The sequence below is a fragment of the Theobroma umbraticum genome, unplaced genomic scaffold (assembly GCF_002168275.2).
Source record: "Theobroma umbraticum cultivar Fairchild unplaced genomic scaffold, ASM216827v3 scaffold_204.0, whole genome shotgun sequence".
Taxonomy (NCBI): domain Eukaryota; kingdom Viridiplantae; phylum Streptophyta; class Magnoliopsida; order Malvales; family Malvaceae; genus Theobroma; species Theobroma umbraticum.
The window spans coordinates 6432885-6453268 of NW_018397267.1; the positions used below are offsets into that span (position 1 = coordinate 6432885).

Genomic DNA, 20384 nt, shown 5'->3' on the forward strand with positions numbered 1-20384 from the left:
CTAATTCCCAAATATGCAAAAATTATCGAAATCTATAAAATGATGAAATTTTTTTGTTTTGCAAAGTGAATTTTATTCCTCCATACCCGACAATGCCATGGCAAGTTTCAAGCCTGATTGGCAAAGGACTTTAATGGCATATGAAGCTTGGTAAGGGCAAGGTAACTGTACACTTACAAAAAATTCTCTACACAAAAAGTCATTGGCAGCAAAGGACCCTAACAACAGAAGGCCAAAGCAAACAACCTTCAAATATAGAAAAACAAGAGCCTATGAACAATAGGGCCATCAAAGTGATCGTCTCCTACTTAGAGTCAAAAAAGTCCACCGAAAGGAGAAAACACAAAGAAGAGAAATCAAAGGACAAAACACTCAACAAGTAACTGACATTCCTTCAACCGAATTAAGTATGTTCAAAACATTTAGTCAAAATTATCATTAATCGTAGATATCGAAACATAGTTTTTAGGTAATCTTATTCATAAACACGTTTCCTCCAAAATCATATTTTCATATTACAAAAGTCAAATATAATTTCACTTTGAATAATAGAGTTAACAAAATTTCAAAACTTTTAGATAACAGAACAGAACATAATTTCACAATAACTTTCAGATTTTATTGGTCTCTTGTAACATGTTATAACCACATTTAACCCTTGTAGCATAACTTAGAAATGATAGTTAAGGGTTTTGCAATCTTGGTCTTGCTTAGCAGAGATATTTGCTGTAGATGTTAAGTGTTTTGCACCTAGAATGCCATCTTTAACATGTGAATGAGTAGATTGAGGAAAATCTTTACCTTGAGATGAGAAACTAATTTATGGTTGTCAAGATCTATTGTTGAAGGTCCTTCTATTAGATTGATGTGGAGAACATTGGCTAACTAAAGTCATATTTTGATTTAAAGAAGCAAAACTATCAAGAGAGTTGACAAACTCCATTGTCTCATGTCCTTGAAGTAAGGAAACAATTTCATGAAATGATGGTATTGGAGGGTTCATCATACTTGTTACAAATGACTCATATCCATGACCAAGACCCTTAAGCAATTGAAACACTTTGGTTCAATCACTTACTGGTTTTTCAATAGTAGCTAACTCATCACATATTGCTTTGAACTCTCTAATGTAGTTTCAATAATAGCTAACTCATCACAGATTGCTTTGAACTCTCTAATGTAGTTATGAATGGAGAGATTATCCTTTCTATGAGTTTGTAGAGTTTGTGAAAGATAAAACTCCCTTTCTTGTGATTTTTGGGCAAAGGCATCCACTAAGGCATTCCACACATCTAGTGATGTTTCTAATCCAACAACTAGCCTAAGCACTTATTTAGATAATGTATCTGTGATCCAACCTCGCAAGAAAGAATTTGATTTTTTCCAAAACATATATTCTAAACTAGTTTAGTCAAGCATGGGATATTTACCATCAAGAAAACCAAGCATATCTTGACTTTCAACTACTCCCATGACTTGCACTTGTGCATTTAGTTCATTGATTAATAGATGATCTTCTATCTAAAGAGTAAAGTTCAAATCTCCTTTCCTCCAATTATTAAGGAAAAAAAAAAGCTAATCTCTTGACTAAAATCTTTCATAAAAGAAAGTTTATCTAATTGAGAGTAAAAAAAAATCTGATTTTTTTCAAAACATATATTCTTAACTAATTTAGTCAGGCATGGGACATTTACCATCAAGAAAACCAAACATATCTTGACTTTCAATTACTGCCATGACATGCACTTGAGCAGTTAGCTTATTGATTAGTAGATGATGTTCTATCGAGTAAAATTCGAATCCCCTTTCCTTTAATTATTAAGAAAAATAAAATTAATCCCTTGATTAAAGTTTTTCATAAAAAAAGGTTGTCTAGTTGAGATATATAGAAACAAAATTTCCTACATTCAGTGTTGAAGGGTAAAGATATTTAACAGATGAGGTCACTGAGGGAATAGAGAGAGACAGTAAGTTTTCAAAATAATAATGTAGACACTTTTTCTTTTTTTTTAATAAATAAACTGAAAGCATGCTTAGCCTCTATAGTCAACAATCTACACAAAGCATTGAATGCTCCTTGATTGATCAGGTGGATTTAAGGTTATTTTCGGTTGATTTTCTTTTGACTTGAAAGCTTTTGATTGTCCAAAAATTTGGACAATCGAGTTCCATAAGTTAGGATGAAAAGAACTTAAAAGGTTGAAATTTGCAAAACAAAAAAAAATGTTGAAAATTTCATTGAAAATTTTTTCAAAACAAGGACCATTGAAGGAACCATCAATGCAACCTTCATCACACTCATTCCAAAGTGTAGTGCCTTAGAGAGCATTACAGATTATAGGCTTATCAATTTAGTTGATAGCATCTATAAGATTATTGCTAAAGTGTTGGCCAAAAAAAAAGAAGTTATAGAAGAGGTGATTGTTGATTTCCAATCACCTCTCCTATAACTTTTTTTTTTGGCCAACACTTTAGTAGTAATCTTGTAGATGCTACCAACTAAATTGATAGACGACCTTGCTCATCATCACACTAAAAGCCTCAGTGACATAATTGAAAAGCAACAGAGAAAGGGGTAGCCCTACCTTAAGCTTCTTTTCATCTTAAATTGACATGTTGGGACCCCATTAACCAGTATAGATATCTTAGTTGTGAAAATACATGCCCTAATCCACCCTCTCCATTACTCCCCAAACCCCATCTTGGTTAAAATGAAATAAAAAAAACCCTAACTCACTGTGCCATAGACTTTCTCAAAGCCCACCTTAAGAAACACGCCTCCCTCCTAATCCTTTCTCATGATGTCCACAATCTCATTTGTAATAAAAGCACAATCCACTAATTGTTTTCCTCCAATAAAGGCAAATTGTTGATTTCCAATCACTTTTCCTATAACTTTCTTTTTTTTTTTTGGCTAACACTTTAGCAATAATCTTGTAGATGCTACCAACTAAATTGATAGGCCTATAATCTGTAATGCTCTCCAAGGCACTACACTTTGGAATGAGTGTGATGAAGGTTGCATTGATGCTTCCTTCAATGGTCCTTGTTTGGAAAAAATTTTCAATGAAACTCATTAATTCCCTTGTTATCATCAGCCATTGCTTTTTGAAAAAATTCAAGTTGAAACCATCCACCCTGAAGCCTTTTTCTAGTGACATGAATCAATGGCTTCCCAAACTTCAATTTCTGTTATCGTTTTTTGTAACTTTTTTGCCTTTGTTTCATCAAGAACTTTAAAATCCCTACTTATTCCCTTACCTTAGCAACCTTATCCTCTTTCTAAATCATTTCAAAATAGCCTGCAATCTTGTCCTTGATCTTTTGCTATTCCTCATAAACTATATTCCTCCACCTTTATTCTGGGAATAAAATTAGATCTCCTCCGACTTAAAGCAACACTATGAAAGAACTGAGTATTCCTATTCCTCCATAGAAACCAGTTTACTCTTAATTTCTAGTGCCATTCTCTCTCCATGATTTTGTGAGCTTTCCATAGTTCCTCTCTTTTCTTTGATAATTCCTCTTTCTATTTGTGATTCCTACCCCATATCTAATCGCCTCGTCCTCTACCTTATGGGTCGCTCTTCTCAATTTCATCAATATTTGATGGCCTAACTCCTTTTGTTGCCAATTTTTGATGGCCTGTTCGACCCCTTTAACAACCCACCCCCCCCTCCCCCCAATTCCGCTACCACCCCTCCTTGTGACATTTGTCTCTTCCCATGCTTTCAAAACATTAAGCTAAAATTTTCTCCCTTAATCATTGATTGAAAATTTGAAAGGTTTAGGTCCCCAATCCATATTGATTTCTCCTAAGAGAATTGGATTATGATCAAAAAATGAAGTAAGTGACATTTTCTATAGAATCTCTCCAAGCCTGTCTAACAAATCCCCCATCACTAAAAGCCTATCCAATCTATGAGATCTTGGCACTAAGATCTTGTATTGTTTGCGAGCTTTCAAGAATTAGTAATCTAATGCGTGGTGTAAAATACTAAATTGACACAAGTATAGATAGCATTTTGATTGTCGCAATAAACCATTAACGTTGATCTGAAGTTGAGCTTTAATTCTATCAGTAGAGATTGTATACATGTAAGTTCAAAGTCAGTTGCTGCAATAGCTCAAATATTCAGCTTGCCCATAGGTGAGGGTTAATTTTCGCATCAAGTTTTGCCATTGGCAAAGTGTAGAGGAAAGAGAAAAACAAAAAAAAGGAAGAAAAAGGAAAAGACATGCCTCTTTGCTTTAATAATAAAAAACAAAAATGAATTTATTTTTTATTTCTTTCATTTATATATTTATTTAATATTATCTCAATTCACTTTGCCCTTTTGGCTTTGATCTTTTTTCACCACTGTCAAATTTCGCGTGAATTCTGACATAGGTACAAAGTACAACACGGACGTTAACATGTCATATAATTTGACATGTAATCCGTTAACTTTGATGGCATAATTCCGTTAACTTTAGGATAAAGTGAAACTGTAAAAATTAAGGACCATCTAATAGGTCAAATTTACTTGTATTTTGGCATTTTAAGAATTAAGAAGCAACCGCCCTGTCTCTCGACGGATAAAAACCCCCGACTAGGAGAACCCCAATTATGGCGACGCCACCGGTGGCGCCACCGCAGGCGGCAGCAGCAGGGAATTTCGAAGCGCCACCACCTCTGCCGATGCAGCCTCCTGGAACAGACATGACAGGTATATGTTTCAGAGACCAATTGTGGCTGAACACGTATCCTCTTGATCGGAACTTGATTTTCGATTACTTTGCTCTGTCTCCGTTCTATGACTGGACTTGCAACAACGAGCAGCTGAGGATGCACTCCATTCACCCTCTGGACATCTCTCAACTTTCGTAAGAAAATTAAAGTTTTGTTTTGGTTTTTTTTACTTCAATTAACTCTCTTTGCATGTTGCAAGATTTGATTTTCGTGTTTTTTTGGAATTGAAAATGTCAAAATTATTGAAACCCAGTGGAAGTATGAAAAAAATATTAATTTGGGTACGTTATAATTTTCATATTATACGAAGATGAGGCATTTTCATGCAATTCTGGAAGAATAACAAGCATAGCTATTTATTTGTGATCGGCATCACATCTACTTGAAAATTGATTTAGTAACCACCAAATAAGTAACTTGTTTTTTTCATTTTAACTAAAATTATTTCATTTGATTGGAAAAATTTGCTGACTAAATCATCAATCACGGTGTATAGTCCTAATTTATGGATTTAGGTACTCATAAGATCCAAAACGAGCTTTTTCTTCTTTCATATAGGAAAATGACCGGCGTGGAGTACATGCTTAGTGAAGTTATGGAGCCAAACCTCTTTGTTATCCGTAAGCAAAAGAGGGACGGTCCAGAGAAAGTCACGCCAATGCTGGCATATTATATTTTGGATGGTTCCATTTACCAAGCACCCCAGCTTTGCAATGTCTTTGCAGCTCGAGTTGTAAGTTTTGATATATTGTTTTTGTATCATGTTTTAACTCTTTATAACACAACAATGCTATCACCTAAAGTCTTATTTGATTTCAGTTTGCTAACAACAATTCTTTAGAAATACTGCAAAAACTGGTTTTCCATTCAGACATTGCGTTCATTTGTATTACTCACCATGAAATGAATATCTTGTTAAGAAAGAAATAAAGAACGGAAAACAAAGCGGAGAAATGAGTTTTAAGGGGTGGACGGAGTAAAGGATAGATTATCTATTGTTTCCTTTCATATAATCCTCATTCTCTGTCTTTCTTCACATAGATCCTGTGTATGCACATATTATCTTTGGGATATTGATAATTTACCCATATAACAGGGACGTGCTCTCTACTATATATCGAAAGCTTTTACTACTGCTGCATCAAAATTGGAGAAGATCGGTTATGGTAACTATCTCCATTTCCTTTATACTTTTTCATTGATAAGAACATAATTATTCAAAAAAGTTTAAATGTGTTTAGTATATGCAAGGACATTTCTGATTTCTTATTGGAGATAAATTTTGCTTATTTTTTAAACTAATATTCCTTAAATTACTGCCATTCTACTTATCAAAGAAAAGAGGAGGGGGGTGGGGGGGAGGGGAAGAGAGAAAAAAGTGAAAAACGACAGAGCAGGCAACTATTTCAGTTATTTAGTTTTAGTTAAAATAATTCAAACCTTTTCTAGACTTAAAAAAAGCATTCATTTTGGTTTACGTTGTACCCCCGAAACCTACCTCTTCATTCAAAAGACACAGGCAGAACCCTTTTTGCTGTCTCAAGAGTTAGAGACAGCCAATTTTCGTATTATAACCCTTTAACAATCCTAGTGTACAAAAATACAGTTGCTCATTAAATTTTCTGTAGGAACGCATTAAAGATCACTTTACTAGTTAAATACTGGTAAGCTTATATTCAAATTTGTGAGTCAGGGATTAATCTCAAAACACAGAAAGAGTCTGCTTGTCTTATAATGTTTGAAGATATTTCTTTAATCATCGATGGTTCTCAGCCATGATTGATATTTTGCATGACTTAACCCTTTTATCTTCTGATTTTTCTCTTATTAATTTATCTTCTCTTCTAGGTAAAACAGTTTTATTTTTGAACTGTAAACTCTTCTGATTTATTCATTGATCTTGTTTGTGCTATAACAAAAGCTGGCAAACTCTTTTTTGTATTTGCTTTTGGATCCTTCTCTTTCCGGCTACTTGTCCTTGTAACCTATTCATGTCTTCAGTACTGGCCAACAATCCTCTGATCACCTATACTTTTGTCTTCAATGTAGTTAGATCATCCATGCTTGTAGCAGTTGAGTGGTTTTATTGTACCTGCTTTTTCGAGTTGCTTGTTAATTCTCAGAAGGATTATCTGCTCTGCCTCAAATAATCATGCAAATGCAATATAGGGCCAATATTAACTCTTGGATCTTGTAGCTTTTCTTGCTACACCATTCTAGGAGTAAATTTAAGTATTTAACTGATCAGTCCAATCTTTGTAGATGCAACTCCTCCCACATTTTGTCTGTCCCCTTTCTTTTAATCTTACCATCCCATGTTCAAACTCCCTATGTAAGCATGCATTCCTGTTCTAGTGTTCTTAGCCATAAGTATCTTATTTGTGCCAAATCATGTCATTATTAGCATTTTACATATTTCAACTTAAATTTCTAATGCAGTTGATACTGAAAATGAGAGTGAAACTTTTGAATCAAAGGGTGGTAAAGAGACAATTGACTTTAAGGAAGTTAAGCGCGTGGATCATATTCTTGCCTCCTTACAGCGAAAGGTAACTTATTATAATATAAAATTTTTCTTATGTTAATGTATTGATGCTAATTTGTAGAACTGTAGGATTCATAATCCAAGGGATTAAGAATCTTGGTTTGTGATTTTATTGCTTCATTGGCTACATGTCTCTCCTTTCCACTGATTTGACCTAGTTGCATCAAATTTATTCTGGTTTTCGAGTACCTAGGAAAATAGTCGAGTCATATGGAAACCGGCTGATAATTCATATATCACGATGTTCATGTTTAATGAAGAAATTGAGCACTGCCTCTTGATGTTTGAAGAGTTGTCAAAGTGATTTCTTCATGATTTTGAGGAGAAACTTTCTGTTCAAATTGCAGTTACCACCAGCTCCTCCACCACCCCCATTTCCCGAAGGCTTTATTCCCCCTGCAACAGCAGAAGCAGAGAAAGATCCAGAAAATCAGCAAGCCATAGAAACTCAACCTCCTGTCATTGATCCCATTATTGATCAAGGTCCCGCCAAGAGAATGAAATTTTGAAGTAGAGAAGCCAACGACTTGTTTTTCCCATTTTAATAGAGCATTAGAACTTTTTAGACTTGTATTAGCAGCTAGCTGAGGAAAGGGAATTTCTAAGGTCATGAGAAGGCTGTTGAATTGTTAGTAAATCTCATCCTTGGTAACTAATTTAACTACATATGGTCTCAAGCAATGTCAAACTCAATCATCCAGGCCATAAGCTGCATTCCAGTGTAATTACGTAACACAATGAGATTCGTTTTCCCGAGATGTGGTTTATTCTCCATGTTCCTTATCCTTTTTAGACGTTGAGATATGGGTTAGACAAGTTCCAAGTTGCCTCTAGTTTATAAACTGCAGTCGGTTAACTTGTCTTTGTCATTTGCCAATGTTAGTTCAGAGTCACAGTTGCCAAGGCTCATCTGGTGGTGAATTTCTTTATTCCCACTGTTTTTTAATTCTTTTAAGTGTGGAAATCATCTAAGAAATATGGGAATCTTTGTTTTTTATTAAGCCTAAAGTTTTGCGAAGTTCAGGTAACGGGGCGGTTGCTAAAACTTTGCCACACTGGCATAGAAAGCATTAGGGGATCTAACCGCCCTTTCTGCTCATGGGACTGAAGAAGACTTGGGCAAACTTGACGTTTATCATATTCATGATGGTGAATGGAGACATTTCCACATATGGCCACCAACGACATAATGAAGACAATTCCTTCCAAGCCTGCTTAGATTTTTTTTTTTTCATGCATTAGGGGGGCTTTCTTAAAGGTTATCGCATAAATTGGTTGTTTGAAACAAAGATTGCCAATTTGTACAATCGGACAATCGAGCTTTCCTACCCACAGCATTGCTTAACAACTGAAGTGCTTTGCTGAGGTTTTGTATTCGGTGGTTAAGCAGTTTGCTTCATTGCATTCTTAAGATGATTAAGGAAGATATTATAAGTTTATTGAGTTTATCCCAAAGAGAAGATTGATGCAACACAAAAAAAAAAAAAGAAGACATTTTGTGGCTTAAAATATCCACACAAATAGCAAAAGGATTAGAAGGAGCAGCAGCAAGTTTCTTCATTTTGTGGCATAAGATATCTTATGCCGCATGATTGATGAACCAATCAGATTCTTTCTTTTAAAAACGATGCGTGGCTAACTCGCTCTATCACAACCCAAACGCTATTGCTTCCAGAAGCGGACACTGCAGCCGCTCAACTTGGCTGGGGCTGGCAGCAGATATTTTGCGACAGTTCCTTGTCCCACTCTTAAAACAAAATTGACAAAGCTTGAAAACAAGTGCCACTGTTAAATCATGTCATACCAACCAACTTGTCTCTTATGGACAAGGGAACGTTAATCTATTGACGATCAAGATATGTAATATTATCTGAAGTTTGCTGGCATAAGATTAACAAAATTTTGTGGGTGATGTGGCTCGTTTTGGATCATCGGTGATGTTGTGTTGGAAAATGTGCAATGGACAATACCTTGTTACCGGGTAATAATATACATTATCTTGCATGTATTTTATCAACATTTTAGAATGTGTTGTGTTACGCGAAAGAAATTGACATTGTATGTTAGTATAAGCTTTTCTATCATGACAGTTATTATGATGCTCTTATACGTTGTATTTTTCATGCTGCCAACCTGCTTAATGTTTGCTTATGAGTACAGCTTAGTTCTATGAAGTTCAAATATATAATTAGTCCATGTGCTATTAAAGCGAGGGATTTAATGTCTATATAATAATTTATAAAATTTAAACTTTTGCATTTTTAAAAATTAACAACATCAATTTAATGTATTAAATTTTTATTATTATTTATATTGATATGGAGTTTAGTTCTATCGATATGACATTTTTTTACTGATATAACATTGAATTTGATAATATGACAATGATAATATAATATTTCACGAATAATATAATAACAGTGCAATAGGACATGACCAAGCAATGATATGATTTTTATAATTATATACGTGAGATTATTAGATTTACTAATGATTTTAAATGAGATTGGAACATAAATAGATGAAAAACCTTCAAAAAAAGTTAAAGTAGTGAAAAGAATGTTATAAAATAAAGAAAAAATACTATATCATTATTAACATATTATCATATTCAAAGTTACATCAATAATAAAATACTATGTTATTATAAATAATAGGAAAAAATTTAACATTGTTAACAATTAGATTGACATTGCTAATTTTAAAAAGTATAAGAATTTAACTTTTACAAATTATTGTATAAAAATTAAATCCACTACTTTACCATCATATTGGCACTAATTGTATAATTTAATATTCTATAAATTGTAATCAAGAGTAATAATTTTTTATAAATAATGTTAATTTTTTGTGAATTTTGATAAATTTTTATAACAAATTTATATCAAAATTAACTTAAATTCAGAATTAATTATTCAAAAAAGGAAAGAAAATCTTCTTTTTCTATTATTCTCTTTCAATTAAACTCTTTTTTCTTTTAGAATTTAAAAAGAGAAAATTTCTGAATTTACTGTTTAAATAAAATAATAAAAAATAAAATTCACATTATAGTCAATCCTTATCCCTTTTTCTTGGATAAAAACTTATCAATAATAAGTAATCAATAATCAAATTAACATAAAACAAACAAGGCTTTTCCATTCTAAACTCTTTTTTAAGTCGTAAGACCATGTGTTTTGAAAGCTCAAAATAACCCGCGAGAATTATGTGTACGTTCCAAGTACATTCATACGGAGCTGTTCAGCCAATACAAAATCTAATGACGCATAAACGCGAGTGCCTGTGTGACACACGTGTCAAACTCCCCGTACTCTCAGGCATAGGTGTAAGGCAAGCGGATTGCCACGTCCTAGTTCCTACCGTCTGAGTTTTGTGATGAAGCTTTTGTAGCATATGCAAAACAGCAGCTGCCTAATAACAACAAAGGAGTTTTGGAGAGTCACAGTCCATGACTGGGTGCCACGTCAAGTGGAGCCACGATGTAGACCAGGTGATGTGCAGAAAAAATTGTGGTGTCGAACGCAAAGCTGACTCAGTCATGACAAAAAGAGGATTTTGATCGTAAAATAATCATCCGGATAGAAACGAAAACTGAAAAAGGGGTAAAAGAAAAACCAGCTAGTCCCCGTCCCCGTCATGCTTTTAAGTCTCTATCTCTCTCTTTTGCCTGTTGCCAACTTGCACCAGCTTCTTTCTTTCACTTGTTGTAAAACAATTATTTTATTCAAAGAAAATTAATGCTTTATATCATATAAGGAATAAAAGTTTAGATTTTCAGGGAAGGACAAAGGATCTGGGAATTCTCAGGGAAGGACTTCTTCCGGCTAATTATAAATACCAACTTTTTGCTTGACCTAATGCGCAACCAACCACTCAATTTCTATATCACTAGATTTCTTGCTTAAAATCTGTTGTTTTTCTTGGGTTCTGTTGAGTCTTGAGCTTCTGTTTTGATTCAGGATGACTATCCTCATTGATCAACCTGAGTTTGGTAATTATTTATGATCTCTACTCTTTTATCCCGAAAAAAATTCATTGTTCAATGTGGTTTTGCTATTTTATATGTTTTTGCATCAAAGGGTAAATCTTTTTTTCATTCACTAATAGAGGATTATGTTACAGTACTTTTTCTAGTTCATAAATTTTGAAAAAAAAAAAACTCTCTTTTACTAGGATTTTGCTGATATCGGTTGATCTCAACTTATATCATTATTTTTTTATCATTTATTTATTGAATTTGCAGATTTGTAAACTTCTTCTTAGGGTTGTCTGTGTAATCAGAAATAACTAATGATTGAGCTTCAAGAATTAATGATGACCCTTAATTTAATTGCATGGAATATTTTCGTAATTTTGGTTTTGTATATCAGGAGTTGAAGCAGGGTTTAACAAAGTCGATAATGTTGAGAAAGGAATGGTGTTGGATGGGGGATTTACGGTGCCACAGACCAACTCTTTTGGCCATACTTTTAGGTAGCTTTTTTTTTATTATTATTTTTGCTTGACTGCACATTATGTTATTTTGGGAAGAAAAGGAGGAAATTAAAGGGAAACAGATATGCAACAACTTTATTTGTTTGACCCCGGATGGATAACAATACCAATATATGGACAACAGAAACTGTACATGCGCCACAGGTTTATCAGATGTGACAAAGGACCATCTCTTTTTTATGATATGCATACTGTTTATAGTTTGATGATGAGAACAATTTTCTTGTTAAAAACAACTTGAAATTGAATATGAAGTAGGGTTTATGAACCTTTAGTTTTGAGTTAATTCACGACTAATGGATGCTTCTGAACAGAAATTGCAGTTATATTTGTGTTTCTGAAGTATCTCTAATTAATGTACCAGTTCCCTCTTTCCAGAAATTTTGGTCAGAGCTGTAAAACATGGATCTACTTTTGTTGATAGTTAAGTTGGGAGAGATATAACACAAATGTGTTGTATTCATACTGATATATCTTGAAGAGTTTATCCTTGGCGAGGCATAGTAATTTTATCAGAGGTTGAGGCCTATATAATTGTTTTGATCTTAGGCCTTATTAAGATCTGAGCCGATTGGACCCCTTGTCCATTTATAAGCTCAAAACCTGCCCATCATTTGCTAAGCCCTAAAATGCACCGAGAAGACCTACCCTTTACTTTTCTTTTTCTCGCATGTTTTAAACTGGTTATTATTGATATGCACACAGAGATTATCATGTTGAAAGTGAGAGGCAACAGGGTGTAGAGAACTTCTACCAGACCAATCATATTAACCAGACTTACGACTTTGTAAGCAACTTGTGCTTCTATGTGCTCAATCACTTTATTTTCCTGATACGATCCATGCTACATATTTGTGCATTGCAAGTTAATGGACTCGTATATTCACTCAATTTCAGGTCAAGAGAATGAGAGAAGACTATGGAAAACTTAACAAGGTGGAAATGGGCATATGGGAATGCTGTGAACTTCTTAATGATGTAGTTGATGAGAGTGACCCTGACTTGGATGAGCCTCAGGTCGAACACTTGCTGCAAACAGCTGAGGCCATCAGAAAGGACTATCCTGATGAGGACTGGCTGCACCTGGCAGGCCTTGTCCACGGTATAATTGGGACTTTTTATTTCTTTAGATTCTATAATTAAGACTCCTGGTTTCACAATTTGCAAAATTGTATATAACTATATACTCTGTTTCTTTTATGGGGTTTAGACCTTGGAAAGGTGCTTCTCCATCCTAGCTTTGGCGGCCTACCCCAGTGGGCTGTTGTAGGTCAGTCTCATTTTCTGTCTGCGATACTTATATATACCATACTGATAAAAATAAGGATAATGTCATCCCCCAATTAACCATTCCTGGTTCTAAATTCTAATCTTTATCCACGGTGTCATAGGTGACACATATCCTGTTGGTTGTGCTTTTGACAAATCAATTGTTCATCACAAGGTATTTCCTTCCTGATTTTAAACAGCTATATCAAAAAAGAATTAAGCTCACAAACAATTCATTGCTTCGAAATTTTGAATAAGATCTTTTGTATCTTATTTCTGATTCAATTATGTTGTCGGCACAGTATTTTGAGAAAAATCCTGACTTTTATAACTCTGCTTACAACACTAAATATGGAGTGTACTCTGAGGGATGTGGACTCAACAATGTGATGATGTCATGGGGACATGATGACTACATGTATCTGGTATCTCTCCCAATCTGTGTCTGAAATCACAATGCCTTCATGATACCTTTTTAGCATCTAAAAATTACAATGATGCCAACTAATTTTGGAATCTCTATCAGGTCGCCAAAGAGAACAATACAACACTGCCGCCAGCAGCTCTTTTCATTATTAGATACCATTCATTCTATGGTAAGAGGAACAAAAAGAGGCTCCACTTTTACTTTTCCTCTTCTGTGAAGACTGATTCGCATTCCTATACTGATATTTACTGAGGTACTCTTTTTTGCAGCATTGCATAGGTCAGAAGCATACAAGCACCTAATGAGTGGGGAGGATGTTGAGAATTTGAAGTGGCTTCAAATATTCAAGTATGACTTCGCTTGCTTTTAATCTGGAGTCTAGTCCAAGTGCTGGACAGATTAAATTTTTGCTTACACTGATCCGTATCCAGTTCTAAACTCTCTTTCTCCACTTACAATTGTGCAGCAAATACGATCTTTACAGCAAGAGCAAAGTCCGGATTGATGTGGAAACGGTCAAGCCGTACTACCTCTCCCTCATTGAAAAGGTCAGCACAACTTGAGCTTTGCTCAGGTCCTAATCCTTGTCATGTCCTGCACAATTTGTTGTTAACATCATTCAATTTTCTGCAGTACTTCCCAGCAAAGTTAAGATGGTGAATCCTGGCTCTCTCTGACTCACCAGTTTTATAACTCAGCGTCAGCATGGAGGGATGAAGATGGTCAGTAGCTAGCTAGTTCTTATATAAATAGTTCATTTGATGACTTTTCTGAGACGTTGTCGCTGTTGTATTTATATTTCTCAGATTTTAGGACCCTGTATAAGAAATAATGTTGCAGTTTTGGTTTCAGAATTTATCTATTGCCTTGTAATAAAAGCTATGCTAGTTGTTCACAACAACCCCCTCCTAAGTCAGTCTTGTTGTTCCCCATCTAAATAATTAGATTAATGAGATTATCATACCAGAGTAAAAGAATTGTAATTAAGCCATTATTTTAGTACTTTTTGTCCAATCAAAGTCCAAAATACATTAAAAATGTTAATATGAATGAAATATTAATATGTTAAGATTTATAAAAGAGTTACTTCAACGAGACTGGAATTGCTCTATTATTCATGTTTTTCGTAAAACCAACATATATATATCGAATAGTAACGAATCATGATGCACTTTCTCTAAGTTTATACATTTTTTATGTTTCTTTTTTTTATTATTATTTCTAGTTTATTTACACACAAAATAAGTATATCATGATTTAAGATGATGTAATTGTTTTGATTTTTCATTTTTGATTAATATCTATTTCTTCTATTATTAAAAAAAATACATATAGATAGCATTTCAATTGTTTATCAACTTTAAATAAAAACTTAAAACCAATTAAATTAGTAATGACAACATAATATTAAAGGAAATAAAACCAAAACTTGAAAGATCCTTGGGTTTCTTATCACCTTTGCTAAAACCAATTTCTTGAACTTGAAAGAACAAAAATTATAAGTAAAAATCAATGTGAATTCAGAACAATTTAATCTAGACCAGGTTACCCAATTGTGGGTGAGCAGGGTAGGAAATTTTTGTGAAGGAAGTCCTTATTACTAGCCACGTATGGTCTACTAATGCAAGTCTATATCAATTTAAAAAAGAAAAAGGAAAAAGAAAATCCTAAGCCGATGGCCACTTGGCCAACCTGCTGAGGAAGTTAATAGCAGCTGGTCAAATACGACACCGACTTAAGACCCTTTGTTCTCTTCTCAAGTCAACCTGTGTTGTTAATCTATCACAAATAATAAAGAAACGGTGCAACAATTTTTTAAAGGTGGAATCTGATAAAGAGGAGGGATAAATCTGATTTATTTTATTTCACATTTATTGCTAAAGTCGAAGAATACTTAGTTATCCCTACTGTATCACCAGTCGCCACTCGTTTCAGCTTTACTTTCTTCAATATTTTTTCCCTCTCTCCATGTCAATTTTTCCCATTGATCATCATCCATTATTATTTTATCGTTCCTTTTCTCTCCCTTTGGCCTGAAGTAGTTAAAAAAATAGAAAATATATCGAATATTGACGAATAGCATCTGACCCAAAATTTTGTAAATTAGGCTAATATTTAGTCTTCAATGAATGTGTAAGGAAAACGTGGGAATTTCTGACTTGTGGAAATTTGGCGGAAGAAAATCAAAGAAAGAAAGAGTCAAGTTTGAATATTGGGTGAAACCAAAATATTGAGTGGAAAATTGCAATAAATTAACAGAATATATGAAATAAGGGTGCATGTTGCAGATGTTCATATCCATCTTAGACTTTAAGAACTCTATAAATATGCTTCACTTACTACCTCAAATTCAGATCATCAAATCTGATACATTATAAACTTATTGGCAATGGCAGGGGAGTACCCGAGGTCTTCTCTGATAACCTTTGTTATTTTTTCTCTAGTTTTATCTCCCATGTTACCCTGTGAAGCAGTTCGATTAATTGGTCATTCAGGTAAACCTGTAAACCACTAGATTTCATATTAATTCCTGACCCATTGCGAGCAATTTGTTTTAGATCTTTGATTTTAATCTTGATGTTCACAGATGTTGCAGCCCCAATTCGGAAACCTATATGTCCTGCTTGTGTATGTTGCACGGATCCACCACCAGGTCACTGTTGTCGCTGTTGCACTTCTTCTATTGGATCTCAACACTCCCAAATGGGATCTCCCAGTCCCTGAGATAACTGAATTTTAGTTGCTTCAAAGACTCAATTAGTAGCTAATTACGGAAAAGGATGCCCTCTTTTTCAATCTATTTCGTTGTCATTTTCAATGTGCTTGCTTTTTGTTCAATGACCTTGTCATGTCTGGAATAAAATGGTCTTGCTTCAATTAATATATGAATGTGGCCTAAATTTGAGTACGCGGTAGGTAGCTGGGTTCTTGGAAACCCCTTACAGTAGCTTCCTTCTAACTTGCTGTACTACAATTGACATGTACAGCAGAAACAGACGGCGAGTAAATTAAGGGAAAAAGAGTTAAAGTGATGCAGTTCATATTTAAAAAAAAAAATGATTAATTAAGAAGAACAAAGCCACAACAACTCAGCAAAGAGAAGAGATATCATCCAGATTTATCCTTTAGCAGAAAACCTACAAGATCAGCAGGCATATTCTCATACTCTTTGTTCTCTTTCGAAGTCAAATCAAACGAAGCGTCAACGAGTTTTGATAATTTTTATCATCTCTGCCAATTGACAGAGACGACTTTCTAACAAATACTTTGCCGTAGAGATGGGGGTTACTTCTCGGGTCGTCCTGAATTACTCACTCTTGAGTTAAAGAAGTCTTAACGTTTAACGTGACAGAGACAACAATCCTTTCTAGCAAATACCTTACCGTAAAGATGGGGTTACTTCTCGGGTCGTCCTGAATTACTCACTTTTGAGTTAAATAAAAGTCTCAACGTTTGATGTACTCCATATATATCGTCAATACAAGTTTTCTCTGTATCAAGTCGTCGTATATATGCATGTTAATTTTTAGTGCTTTATCTTACTTCGACCAGAAAAGGGAGCGTCAACAATATCTTGTCATGTTGACTCGATGTTACTGTGTCGAATCCATAGCGTTTACACTGTTGAATAACAATCACTGAATTAAGAAATGTTGGATAAATATGTGTAAGTTAAAACCAGAGACGATTGGCGATTTGGTTTGTTGCTTGTGGTCATAATTTGTGCGTCATACCCTTAATTAATTAGCAATAAAGTTACTCGTAAGTGATTTTTATTAAACTACCTTACTCTGGCGTTGCATGAAAAGAAAGAATTTAAATTCTTTTGAATAGAACAAGACAACACATATGGAGGGAGGTCGTGGAAGGAGATAATATTAGGAATATGTACTCTTATATATAACAGGATGACTTTGTTTCTCATTGTTTGTGAATTTATAGACATGGCTATAGTGCTAAGCCTCCTTGATAATAGGATTATATTGTGATCAATTTACAGATTGAATTTACTGCTAATTATAAGTTTTGTTGTGTTATAATTTTTGTTGGACATTTTCAACAATAACAAGTGTCGGATACAATCTTATATTGAAAGAGAAAAAAAAAAGAGTATTTTTCAAATAAAAAGGAGTAAAAAAGTACAAGTGTACAAAAAAATTTCTTATAATGAGAGCGGATAAAACCTGAAAGACAATAACAATGATACAAGCTAATGAGGATTTAGACTTGTTCTTCAAGCAGCCAACGAGGATGCTGATAACTTGGCCGAAGAAGGGGTTCAAAGACCCCAGGTTTTTTTGTGGACCAATCCGGAATATGCACAGGATGTCTGATTGATCTTTTTGGATTGATGTTGATGATGTTTTTTCCCTTTATTTTGGTTGTCTGATGATTGTTCTAGAGGTTCATGGGGAATGTTTTGTTCTGTTTGATGTTTGGTTCACATATGTGCAGGGGCTTCTTGGTTGTGTGGATCATGGCAGCTATGTTTGTGTGTACTGTCCTGGTTTCTTTAGTTGCTGTGATGAATTTTGGGTGGTTGAAGGAGGCAGTGCTTGGGTGGTTGAAGGAGGTTGTGCTTACCTCCAAGGTTGTTTTTCTTTTAAGGTATACCAGTGGAGGGTTGCTACTGCAGTGGATTTTGTTTACTTCAGCTTTTGTAAAGAATGGGATGCCCCTCCCCAGACCATGTTTATAAGGAATTGTGAATAAATCATACAGTTTTTCAAAAAAAAAAAAAAACGTTGATATAATCCTTGAAGTCTTTCTCTAATATTTCTATCTTGTGAAGTTTCTGCTTAACTGCACCAGTTTCAGTCTTGATTTAGCAGCCAATTTTAAGCTTTAAAGCTGGTTTGTTTTCCTTTAATGCTTAGCTTTATCTGTAGTTCTTCATATTTAAGTGTGGATCTATATCTAATTGTATAATTTACTGAGCTTTATCTGTTTTTCTTTTTGCTAATCTTAATCTGTTGTTCTTAAGCCTATCAACTTCTGGATTCTGATAATCTGACTTGGTCAAGTGCTGATCTGCATTCAGATAGCTTAACTGTCCAATAATAATATCCAAATTAATCATGTATGGCAACCTTATATATACTCTTCCATTTTCTCCTTTTATATTTTATTTTTTACATTGTTTCGGTTAATTGGAAAATGACAAAAGAATCGGGCTTAGGAAAATAAGGATAATATCTAGATATAAGTATTATTTTTGTACTAATAAAATTTTTTGTAATGTCTATTAAAATTATAGTATTGTATTTTCAGTTATAGAATCAAAAGGCATAGTAATGTGAATATTTTAATTTTTATTTGTTCAATGACGGGAATATTTAGATAGTACATTCAAACATATAGTTAACACGGTGTAATTTGGATACTTAAATTTATCTCATTTATTGTCTATTTGAAGTTGAATAAGGAGTCGGTATTTAGAACTTCGTTTAACCACTCCTATTTAGTATAACAGTTGTTTTCTTTCTTGAGGATAAGATGTAAGATTTTCATGAATTCTCCTTCTTCCTTTAGATTTCCTTCCATGACAACAAATAATAATAATAAAAATAATAATAATAATAATTTTTGTTTGACTAGATTATGACGAGTTTTCATTTTAAAAAAACTTTTGATTCTCGGAAGTCTCAATTTATTTATCTTTACATCAAATCAATTAATAAATATGCATTTTTAATTAATTTTACTTGCATACAGCTTAATTATCATTTTTATAAATTACAACGAAAAAACAAATGAAAGTAAACATTAAGAATTAAAATGAAGATGTTGAAATCTAATATAATTAATTAGTAATTTAGTCTGCTTTTGAGTATTTAACATGCATTATCTCAAATCAAATAAAAAATAGAGACTATTGTTACTATATTCATGTATAACATTTATTCATATATCTATATAGATAATATGTATACAAACTTGAGATAGAGTGGAATGTTATTCTCTTGATTTTGGGTTGATATATATTCACGCTGTGTTTAGCGACATAGTAATCCAAAATCAGGCCTTTGGTTGTAAATCGCAGGAACCTTTTATTCCCTGCCTCATCAATGAAACACATATATAATTTTTTTAGAAAATATGTATACATGAATAAATGTTACTATAAGGTTAGTTTATATTTATAATTATTTTTCTTAGCCACATAAATATATGTACCAAGTCAAGTTGAATTTCTAGATGTAGAAATTAAGAAGTATGGCCAAGTTCAGGCCGAGTTTTCGAGTCAAAACCCAAATTTAAGTTGAAGTTTCTCATTGGCCGAGAGTAGTCGACCAGAGTTTACTTCTAACCTGCTGTATTTATCTGGAAAGAATGAAGTTATACAGACTCGGAAGCTTCCTTTAAACTTAGTTCAAACACGTAGACCCAGAAGAAGTATAACACATCTAAGAAATTGAAGGAAAATAATGAAGCAAAAGAGGAGTAGGCAAAAAAGTAGGTCATGACTTAACGCGATTATCTATGATTTCGCCAGAAAACCATAACCCCACAGAAAAGTCTTGAGCGTTCTCGTTACTTCAAAAGCCATACGAGTAGTCGTCTTAAGTGCAAATAATCTTTACTAATAACTCTATATAGATTGGCAATTGAGCATCTCTATCCATAATTCCTACGGAAATTAGAGGAGCATGGTGTGTAGACACAAATTGTTCATTATGCTCGATAATCTACACAAATCTACAAGATAGTATATACTGTTATTTATGATTAAAATAAATGTACAAGTCTTTTTATATATATTTGTGGATATTGATATGAACATCAACACATGAATATTAATTTGGTAACTCCAGACAATGGTTGCTAAATTACGTGCACTAAATGGTGATAAGGTTTCGTAAGCATTGATTGCGAAGTGGAGGAAGACTACCTTAACGATGAAACTTGTATACTCT

At 33.7% G+C, this 20384-nt stretch overlaps 2 protein-coding genes across 2 annotated transcripts; both read left to right on the forward strand.

Moving 5' to 3' along the window:
• The first annotated feature begins 4527 nt into the window (after positions 1 to 4527).
• On the forward strand, positions 4528 to 8033 carry MED6 (RNA polymerase transcriptional regulation mediator-like protein). Its single transcript, XM_021438483.2, has 5 exons — positions 4528 to 4866; positions 5291 to 5465; positions 5829 to 5898; positions 7172 to 7281; positions 7625 to 8033. The coding sequence occupies exons 1-5, from the start codon at positions 4610 to 4612 to the stop codon at positions 7784 to 7786; spliced, it is 774 nt and encodes a 257-aa protein (XP_021294158.1). The 5' UTR covers positions 4528 to 4609; the 3' UTR covers positions 7787 to 8033.
• A 2901-nt stretch (positions 8034 to 10934) lies between these two features.
• On the forward strand, positions 10935 to 14547 carry LOC110424073 (inositol oxygenase 1-like). The gene is made up of 11 exons (XM_021438565.2): positions 10935 to 11268; positions 11648 to 11750; positions 12477 to 12558; positions 12669 to 12873; positions 12982 to 13041; positions 13163 to 13215; positions 13343 to 13465; positions 13567 to 13636; positions 13737 to 13815; positions 13934 to 14015; positions 14101 to 14547. Exons 1-11 carry the CDS (start codon positions 11238 to 11240, stop codon positions 14125 to 14127), a joined length of 915 nt encoding a protein of 304 aa, XP_021294240.1. The 5' UTR covers positions 10935 to 11237; the 3' UTR covers positions 14128 to 14547.
• The last annotated feature ends 5837 nt before the right edge of the window (positions 14548 to 20384 follow it).